This window comes from Onychostoma macrolepis, chromosome 23, assembly GCF_012432095.1.
Source record: "Onychostoma macrolepis isolate SWU-2019 chromosome 23, ASM1243209v1, whole genome shotgun sequence".
In the NCBI taxonomy this organism is placed as follows: domain Eukaryota; kingdom Metazoa; phylum Chordata; class Actinopteri; order Cypriniformes; family Cyprinidae; genus Onychostoma; species Onychostoma macrolepis.
Window position 1 is genome coordinate 17,490,524 of NC_081177.1, and position 11,061 is coordinate 17,501,584.

Here is an 11,061-nt window from a genome sequence, read left to right on the forward strand (position 1 = left end):
AATTAACAAAACTAAATTTAATTTCAGCAAGCTACCACTTTTTAGAGTCATAAAGGGACTCCACAAGGAACTGTGATGTTTATGAATCACCTCTGTGGGTTTGAATCTGTGATGTGCAGATTAGTCCAGCACTGACTGAACTACCACCAACACAAAACCTGTAGGAGTGACTTGATGTCAGTGATGATTTCATTTGATGGTCAGTTTGTTTGTTTGTTTGTAGGGCTTGTAAAACCTTTAAACTTTTCTAAGCTTTAAAGCATTTTACACAAACCAACATCAGTTTTTTTCAAACTTTGCTCTTTTTTTTAGTATATGTACTGTATATTTGTTTATAATGGACATATTTAAATTTACTATAACAAGCACTGGGTGCATCAAACTAGCTACTACAATATTTAATACAATTAATATGGGTTAACTAGAAGCCACCATTTCTATATTATATTATTATTATATATTATATTATATTCCACTTAATGGAACTGTAAATAGAGTAAATATGGTTACTATATTAAAGTCTCAGAGGCAAAAAAAAAAAAAAGAAAAGAAAAGAGACAGAGATGCCCGACCAATTACTTAAGCCTAAAAGCAATGATCCCGTGTCTGTGACTGTGAGACAAAAAGCCAGCTAAAATGAGAGATTTTTGGTGTACAGCACCCAGAAGTGAACAGGCTGACCCGGAAGCTGTGCTGTCTGGAGGCGCATAGAGAACATCCAGCCTCTTCTCTGCTTTATTAAAGCCTCTCCTGCGAGGACAAAACACTCTGACATCGATATAAAAGGTTTGTGCGCTCATGGCGTCTTTTTCCTTTTTCCCACACTGAGCTATCGTGCACATTACTGCATTGTAAGACACATAACTGTTCGACGGGCGCGATTTATCGCCTTTGATCTACCACAGGTTGCACAAAGCGAAATATAACATTATAAATGGCAATATTTGAATGCTTTGTGCATGCATATACTAATGGTTTCAATGTGCATTCGCTATAACGCTGTTATAAAGCGGTCGGTGCTGCAGATGTTGTACAATTACACAGCCGTGCGCAGCGTTTCGCCAATTGTAAGACATTTTTGCACGGCATGATTGTCGGAAGTGTCAGTTTTTTTTCAAGGGGGGCCGGGCAATTCAAAGGTGCTATTCTTCATAAACAAACACACACACACACACACACATATATAACCACAAACATCTCGTTCCTCGATCGGTTTTTCCATGAAAAAAATGGACCGAGTCGAGTGTGAATTTTTGTGCTCTGCAGAATATGGCGTCCTTATGAAAATAAAACAGGCTGCCATTTTTGTTTTTTTTTCTTTTGTCTGAAATGTTTTTGGTGAAACTGCAGGAATGAATCGGAGGCTCTGGGTGATCAGTAGAGATGAGAGATAACAGTGTTGTGCAGCTGCTGTATGGGGAAATCACAAAACTTCTGTGACTGTTGTTTTCCTCTAAAGAGGCGTACTTTAGATCACATGGATCAGCTTTTTCTTTATAGAGGCATTTAAGTTTTGTTGAATTTGGTCACTTTTTTATAGTTTTGATTAAGTGCTTTCAGATTTTAATGAAATGTCTTAAATACTGATGTTTTGAATACTGACTCACCTCAGTCAGATTTGAGTCACATGGCAAATATTACAATTCTTGACACTTGAGCTGATGATGATTCAAGTAATTTGTAACAAACAAACACCATGGTAACCATTAAGGTCAGAAATTGGACTAAATATAAATATAATATGAGTGTTGAATGTATAGCAAACATTGTTTTATTTAATTTTATAGATAATTGTGTCAATTGCGAATTTTTTTAAATTTTCAATTCCTGGGAATAAATATTGCCCCTTAAGAAAAAAAAAGTTCATTTCTAACATTATTAAGCAAAGTTTTTGCCAAAATGTCTTTGTTACTACAGTTATTGTTAACTTGGTAATAACCACCAAAAAAAATAAAATAATAATTAATGACAAGAAAGCTTCTCAAATTAAAAATCATTTTAATTTATTGTGGTTTTAGAGTAGTAACAATTCAAGTAATAATTATGGTATTTTGGTAGAAAACATTTGCAGCATAGTAAATTTATGTACAGGAAGTTGTTCTTCTAAAGCAGTGTACAGCATTTTGGAAAACCATTCATTAAAACAACAGTTCAGACCAAAATAGAACTTATGTCATAATTTACTCACCCTCATGCTGTTCCTAACCCGTATGACTTTTTCATCTATGGGTCACAAAAGGCCTGAGTCACCATTCTTTATATAGAAAAAGGAAATAAAGTTTGCAGGATTGGAATGGCATGGCGATGATGACATTATAATTGTTATTTTGGGGGAACTACAGGAACTAATTATGAGATGTGAGTTAAAATGACTCATCTATTGTGAGAACAAATGAAGCAAGCACTGATGGTCATGTGGCATATTGCTCTATTACAGTTTAAATAAATTATTATAGATGTGTGATTGAAAATAAAAAGAAACTAAAGACCTGAGGTTTTAGGTCTGGTTTTGTAAAGAGTGTTTAATATTAAAGATACTACATTACACGGTCTGACTTATTTACATTTTATTAGTAAGAAATTGACTTATTTCATAACTACACTCAATTTGGATGAGAAATATGTTTCTAACTAAATCCTTTTAGACTTATGTGTGCTTTTAATCTGCTATATATCATATTATGATTTGACCTTTATTCTGTTTTATTAGAAAGATGGCAGAGCCTCGATTCAATAATCCATATTTCTGGCCACCACCTCCATCTATGCCTGGTCAAGTGAGTATTGTGTTTTATAAAAGTTCTCTGACATGCACTAGCGTTCTTCAGTATATTTGTAATAGTTAATTTGACATATGAATAGTTTTCTAGTCACTATTTTTGACTGTTTCACAGTTAATTCACCAAAAACTAAACAAATGCCATAGTGTTTATTATTAATTCATGAAAACTTCCTTCAGAAGAGTCATTTGTACATACTGTACCACTGATTACAAAGCGAAACTGTGTGGCATTTAGTGATTGTTTGAACATGAGAAAGCATGACAGTATGCATTTTTGCTGAAATCTGTACATGCCAATGTGGTTTGCCAGAACAAGCAGCAAAACCTTGATAAGAGCCTCCCCCCAGACCTCCCCCCTGTTTTTGCTCGGTTTGGTTTTGTGTCTCACGTCACATGATGTCCATGCCCCCTGTTAAACTAACCAATTACTTTTACAGCTGGATAACCTGGTTCTTATCGACAAGATCAAAGAGCAACTGATGGCAGAAAAAATTAGACCTCCGCATTTGCCTCCCACCACTGTTCCCTCTCAGCAGACTCTGCTGGTGGCCTCTCCACCTTCAGATGTTGGGCAACATGTGATGTCTATCCCCAAGCTGCAGCAGCTGCCGGGTCTTCAGGCCCACAATTCCTCTCAGCCTGACATCGCCCTGCACGCCCGCCCAGCATCCAGCACCATCGCAGGTACCGACAGACCTCCCATGTGTTATTATGACAAAGTTCACATGTAATGCTTCACCATTGTGCACTGTACATTTTGGTATTACATGTTAATGTATTATGTTGGTCAACAATGTAATGCTAATTTTTGTCCTTTGGTAACTCTTTAAAGACCAATTCTCATTATTAACGAGCATGCATATTACTAGCATATTAGCTGTTTATCAGTACTTATAAAGCACATATTAATGCCTTATTCTGCGTGACCATATTCCATATTTCTAAACTTAACAACTACCTCACTAACTATTAATAAGCAGCAAATTAGGAGTTTATTGAGACAAAAGTTGTAGTTAAAAGTTAGAAAATAATGAGAATTGGACCTTAAAATAAAGTGTGAGGAAAACCTGAATACATCTTTTCAATGATATGTATGTTTTCAATTTCTGAACTTTATTTTACAGTGTCCTTGTTCCAGTGTGATTATATATTTAAGTAATGAGCAGTATTAATTAATAACGTACTTACTATAGGGTTAGGGATAGGAATAGGGTTTGGTTTAGGGATAATTGACATGCAATATCCTTAAATACATGTAATGTGTATCAAGGACACTGTAAAATAAAGCATTACCTACAATTTTCTCAAAATCAAATTAATTATTGTTAAAAAAAAAAAAACATATTGTGGTGTAAGTTTCTATCAATTTATTATTATTATTTAGTAATTAATGTATTTATTTAGAGTTAAAAAGACTAATATTATTAACTATATTTAACTGCTTCACTACTTGTTAATATTCTATAAAACCATGTGGTGCAACCAATAAATGTATGCGTACTCTAACCAGTATGCAGAACAAAACATTATAGTCATGTGGTGTGACTCCCCAAAAATATAATATTTTTTAATTATCCATTAATAATATTGATATTTGTAAAAAAAGAACTACTTAATATTATTAGGGCTGCAACAAACGATTATTTTAATAATCGATTAATCTGTCGATTATTTTTTCGATTAATCGATGAATCGGATTTAAAAAAAAGAAAAAAAAAAGCATTCATTTCCAACCCTTTATTCAAAAACAGAACTAAAATCTTTAGAAAGTGCACAAACATGTTGCTCCTTGAACATCCCTGAGCTGTTATAATAATAATAAAATAAAATAAAAATGGACTAACACAAAAAACATACACATGTATGCTTTACATCTGCCAAATATATAGAGGGGGGGGGGGGAGTGCAAAAAATTAAATAATTTAACAACACTGCGTCGTTAGCGTTGGTATTGTATCAGACACCTGCACTTAACATTATATGAAAATCAAGCTCAAATGGAGTTAATAATGTTTTTGACCAGAGAATGACGGAGATGGAGTGTTTTGTCTGTCGTTAGAACGGCTGTAACTGTTATGCAGTGCATAAGTGCATTAAGTGCATTATGCTTTCATCAACTTTTACAGGTTATATAACTTTGATTGTAGCTATATGGGCACTTAGTTTTTTCTTGTTGTTTAATACACTTGGCCAAAATCTCAAATTAAGCGCTTATGCACATAATGCACAGGATATTTAAAACGTATATAGACAGCAAATAACTAATTCTTCTCCACTCTTCAAACACACAAAAACATTATCCTTTACTGACATAGTGTTTGAGTAAAGAAAACGCTGTACTATTCAAACACCAATTATTTATTCACCCTTGCATTGCGAAAAGCAGAGATCTCATCTTCTCCAGGCTGTGCGCGCGTCAATCTGAACGGAGGCGGGTGAAGGTACGAGGTCTCGCTGAGAGCTCGATGATCCAATGGCGTTACGAAGTTTTACTGACAAGTTATTTTAATGCTTATCATTGGTTTACTATTTTTAAAACTCTCTGATTTAAAATAATAAAACGAATTATAAGCGACTCAAGTTTGGATAATTTTTCACAGCACCTGACTGGGCTAGGGTATGGCAACTGCCATACTCTGCCATACGCAAACGCCGCCCCTGCTCCCACGGATTTCTCTGCCTCCGCCATGTATCTTTCCTCTACCTCCGCTCCTTTTTTTTTTTTTTTACTTTTTGTTTTTATTTATGAGGCGCCAAACTCTGCTAGCATCCGTGCGCGAGAGACCGAGTGTGTTCACTCGCTCCGCGCTCAACTAAAGTTTTTTTTTTTTTTTAATAATCAAACGTCTCCGCGTCGCGCGACACAACGAATCGATTATGAAATTCGTTGCCAACGCTTTTAGTAATCGATTTTTATCGATTTAATCGATTCGTTGTTGCAGCCCTAAATATTATCACTTGATGTTTTTCTATTCATTCAATTTAAAGGGGTCATATGATGCAATTTCATATTTTCCTTTGTGTTTAGAGTGTTACAAGCTGTACATATATAAGATCCATAAAGTCGCAAAGGTTAAAGTCTCAAACCCAAAGAGATATTCTTTCTAAAAGTTAAGACTCATCCACACCTTCCTAAAACACCTCATTCAAATACGCTCCAATCAGAGCACACCAAGATTTTCAGAACGATGAGCTTTGTAAAAATCAACGCGTTTCAGAAAGGCGGGGCAGAGAGGATCAACAATAATGTACAGTATGTGGAAAATAATGTGTTTTTAACCTTAAACCGAGTAAACAAATTGCATTACACCAAATACACAAAATAATATTCTTTTTAGCAACGTCATATGACCCCTTTAACTTTTTAAAACCATATGAACCGAACATAAAAACAAAGCATACATTTCTTGCAGTTTGGTACATGTATTTTAAAATACATGCTTGCTTTTTTTCTTACATAATTTCAGAGCTGAATATAGATGACAAGTCTACAGTGAAGGCAAAGGGGTTATGGGAAGATTGGCATATGCGACAAGCAGTGGACCAAGCCTCTAGAGCGAACCATCGCTCAGGTTGAAGAGACATGCATGTATAAACAAGAGATTTTACATTTCCATGTGCTATAGACAAGTTATAAAAACCTATTTAATTTTCAAAAAAACAGGTCTCACGCTGTCATCCCGCACAGAAAGCCACAACACCTCTGAAGCTCTAACTCCTACAACCCCGACATCTAGCAGCCATAACCGCTTGGGCGGCGCACCTTCCTTAAACACCATTTCCGGCCTGGCCAGCGGTCCTGGCATGGAGCATTTGAAAAGTGGAGGTCTAGTGGGGATGCTGGGACCACAGCCCAAAGCTCCACGGGGCCGCAAGAAGATTAAAGCAGAAAACAACACAGGCCCATTGCTGGTGGTGCCCTACCCGCTTCTGGCCTCAGGCCCTGACCAGGCGGTTACCATCGCCAAAGAGGGAAAAACATACAGGTTTAACACTTTCAGTAATCAATCATATCATTTATGACCTGTATTACGTCTTGTATTACACACAGAATTTCATTTCAGTAACCAACTATTCCATTTTTGTGCCTCATACAGGTGTAAAGTGTGTCCCCTCACTTTCTTAAACAAGTCAGAGATGCAGATTCATTCCAAGTCCCACACGGAGGCCAAGCCCCACAAGTGCCCTCACTGTTCAAAGTCATTCGCCAACGCCTCATACCTAGCACAGCACTTACGTATTCACTTAGGCATTAAACCCTACCACTGCTCCTATTGTGAGAACTCCTTCCGCCAGTTATCACACCTCCAGCAGCACACCAGGTCAGCAGAAATCACAGCAAAGCCTTTAGTGCATGTACAACTGAAAACTATACAACCAGTTTAGAGTTCTGTAGAGTGTTAATATATATATATATATATGCATTTGTTTTGAAGGATTCATACCGGTGACAGACCTTATAAATGTGCCCAACCAGGATGTGAAAAGGCATTTACACAACTCTCAAACCTACAGGTGATAACAAGGGCAAAAGTAAAATTACATTATACAAATGTAAAGATTAAATACACACACACATATACATATATATTCTCATTTTTATTTTTAAAGTATTTAAAACTCCTTTTTTAATTGTTATAAATTATATAATTGTGATAAATATATGACAGTTATAAAATCTAAAAATGTATGCACAATACAAAAGTCTGGGGTTGTTTTTTTTTTTTTCAACATCCAACAGAAATGAATCCTTCAGCAAGGAAACATTAAAGTGATCAAAAGTGACATTAAATACAAATACCTATATATATATTATATATATACATATATATCATATAAATTTTTTTTTTTTTTTTACTTTCAAAGAATCCTGAAATAAAATTTCTTTTCAACATTAACAATAAGAAATATTTCTCGAGTACCAAATCAGCATATTATAATGATTTCTGAGGGATCATGTGACACTGAAGACTGGAGTAGTGTCTGGTGAAATTTTTTTATTAAAATAGACGAGTTAATTTGTAATGATTTTTCACAGTATTACCGTTTCTCTGCACTCAAATAAATGCAGCCTCAATGAGCATAAAAGACTTCAAAAAAGTAAAAATAAATAAATAAACGTGTATATATATGTATATATATATACACACACACATACACGCACAGTACATTGCATACTGTCATGTGATATATATATATCTTACCGACCCCAAACTTTTGAACAGTAATGTGTTATTTATATGTATGTGTACAATATTTTATCTTGCATGACACTTGTGTCTTAAAAGGTGTTAAAGTTTCTTCCTCATTTCTTTTCCTGTTCAGTCTCACCAGAGGCAACATAACAAAGACAAGCCATACAAGTGTCCGAACTGCTACCGTGCATACACAGACTCAGCCTCCTTACAGATCCATCTCTCCGCACACGCCATTAAGAACGCTAAATCGTACTGTTGCAGCATGTGTGGTCGCGCATACACCTCAGTGAGTATCAATCCACGTCAATCTATGAGAAAATATGGGCCCCTCCTCTTTTGTCATATTATAACACCCTTTTTTTTTTCTTTTTTTTTTTTCTCAGGAGACCTACCTTATGAAGCACATGTCCAAACACACCGTGGTGGAGCATCTGGTCAGCCACCATTCCCCACAGAGAACAGAATCTCCCAGCATCCCCATACGCATTTCACTTATTTGAGCTTCCTCCCTCATGTTTCTCTTCCATTACAAGGTATTTTGTTCACTGCGATGGTCTTCCGTTAAAAAAAAGAACATGATAAGTGTTAAGAGACCTCGGAGGACTTTTGAGTCTGATATTGTCTTTGCCCCTTTAGCTCTTAGTGATATTAAGCCTACAGGCCACAGACTCAACAACTGCTGTCTGAACTGAATGGTTCAGTTCAACTCCAGGATTTTAATTGATTATTCCAAAAACAGATTGTCACAGTTGTGATCATTTTAACATTTTGTTTCAAAGGTGTGTAAGGGAGACTTCCAAAGATACTCTTTAAGCACTTTTCAGCCTCGTGGTTTTGGCTCAAAGTCAAACGAATATTTTCAGAATGGGAGCAGCTTCTCGCTTTGGGCAGCTATGAGAGTTTAAACTTAGTTTTAACAGGATATTGTGTTTTATTTTACTGTGGATGTGACACTTCTTCCACTTTAAGCTTCTATTATTCTTTTAGGTCATGGTGAGAAATGAAAGGTTACGTTTTGAATTCTGTATGCCGTGGCACAGTTGCGGTAAAGTCAGTTTTGTGGATTTTATAAGAACGGTCATTGCCCGAGTATTTTGTACTCTCAAAGGTGAAGGAATTCCAAGAAATCCCCCACTAACATAAAAGAGTGTCAATAAGATGTGACACTCTCTAAAATAACTTGTTACTTGCATCATAGATGTTTTACTTGTTTCAGTTTTTGTGACAAGGCCTTTTTTGTGTGCAATGCAAATTTCATCCCTTCCAATCACAGTATTTTAAGGAAAAAGTGCCCTTTTTGTCAATTAAATGGCATAATTGCATGATGACAATGTCCATTAAATGGATTTTTGTCATGAAGAAGTGTGACACAGGTTCAGTGTTGTTAACTGAATCACACATGTAGGGTGTAGCGTGACCTCTGAACTCCGTTAAGTGTTAATGCCCTTTATTCTTCCCGACATAAGCGATGCAAAAGCACCTTGAGATGTTAAGTTACACCGATGGAAAGTGTTCATGGGTTTTTTTGGATTATGATGTAATCTAAAAGCAGTGGCCTATTTTGAAATGATTTATTTGTGAAATTAGAATCTTGTATACCAAAATATCAGTAATCATGTTTTAAGAAAATCAAGTGAAAAAAGCTCATTTTGAATGTAGTCGTGTTCATTTTGTTCATCCAAAACGAATAACTCTGTAAATCTGGTATGTTTAACAGATTTTTCTTTTTTTTTCTTTTTTTAAATACAGTATATATATATATATATATTTGCTCTGACAAGCAAACCAGCATACAAGCTGATAAAACATTTTTAACAGTAGTGGGCAGAAGAATGAAATGTTCTTACTGAGTTAAAGCACATGTGGTCTATTGAATCGTTCTAGCCAAATTTGATCATCATACATGATCATACTTGCCGTGTGTGATTACAACAGGCCACAACACTGCAGCTCTACAACATTCGTTTATTTTTGTGGTCATTTATACCAGTCATTTGTTAAGCTTATTATTTTTTTTTAATTCATGTATATTTAGGAAACTTTTTTTGTCTCTATGTTTGCAGAGGACCAAGCTTTTGCCCTCAAATTTCCCCAAAATATATATAATTGTGATTATATATATATACAGTTTAGCGGATTTGTTATGCAGTAATGGTTTACTGGGTCAAACAGAATTCTTTTTTTTCAAACAGAATTTCACAATTTTAGATAACAGCAATTTGATGAGGATCTACTTCTTGGTGCTTTCTACAAAACCTCAGCTCATTGCCGGGAATAGATTATTACATTACAGTATAATCTTGTGGCTTGTTCAGCCCTCAAATCCACTTTAAATCAGTAAGATGTGTACATTTACTATAAAATATACCCTGTATTCATCATTAATAGTGCAAATAGCAAGGTTTAGATACTGTACTTTGTTCATTTTTGTATGTTTAGTATATTTCAACTTATTAATATTTGTTTTTCTGTAAGTACTGATCATTGTTTTTATAGGTATCCTTGTCATTTATGTGTACGCCTTAATTTTATCATCGCTGAAAGACCGGTTTCTTTCTCTTTCTCCCTTCATGTCAGTGTTTTTCAGTATTTGGTTTTCTTAAGCCTATTTTCCGCATGGAACACAATACTCGTTATTAATTAACTGTTAACATGTATTACGTAAGACATTGTTATGTATGTTCTGAAATAATTCACGTTTTCCTTCGTCTTGCATTGTGGTTCCATATAATGATTTTGTTTTAATACGCACAGACAAGACTGATAGGTGAATTAAGAAAATATCAATGTCAAGAACACTTTGTATCTCTATCTTGTTTATTAAATTCAGACTGTTATACCTGAGCCTTTGTATTTTTTTTTTAAGATGCATTGGAGTCAATATTGATACAGTTCTGCAGTTACTTTCAAAATTTGCAATTGACAGATTAAATACCACCACATTTGTTTCAAGGAAGTTCATCTTGAATCCTTTTGTCTTTAGATCTAAAGCCTTACTTTGATGGCAATTGCATATGATGTTGTTAGGTATTCTTTGTGTTAACTACTTCTTAATTGCAACATTTAAGAAACCATTATTAA

The 11,061-nt window shown here is 35.1% G+C and overlaps 1 protein-coding gene across 1 annotated transcript; it reads left to right on the plus strand.

Moving 5' to 3' along the window:
* The first annotated feature begins 623 nt into the window (after positions 1-623).
* On the plus strand, positions 624-11,054 carry znf362b (zinc finger protein 362b). Its single transcript, XM_058763136.1, has 9 exons — positions 624-786; positions 2,711-2,777; positions 3,220-3,466; positions 6,250-6,354; positions 6,447-6,768; positions 6,880-7,104; positions 7,219-7,297; positions 8,108-8,266; positions 8,364-11,054. Exons 2-9 carry the CDS (start codon positions 2,715-2,717, stop codon positions 8,478-8,480), a joined length of 1,317 nt encoding a protein of 438 aa, XP_058619119.1. The 5' UTR covers positions 624-786; positions 2,711-2,714; the 3' UTR covers positions 8,481-11,054.
* The last annotated feature ends 7 nt before the right edge of the window (positions 11,055-11,061 follow it).

Coding starts and splice junctions, on each gene's coding strand:
- znf362b (XM_058763136.1), top strand. CDS start 2,715: ATGGCAGAGCCTCGATTCAATAATCCATATTTCTGGCCACCACCTCCA. Junction 3,467..6,249: donor AGCATCCAGCACCATCGCAG/GTACCGACAGAC, acceptor ACATAATTTCAG/AGCTGAATATAGATGACAAG. Junction 7,105..7,218: donor CACCTCCAGCAGCACACCAG/GTCAGCAGAAAT, acceptor TTTGTTTTGAAG/GATTCATACCGGTGACAGAC.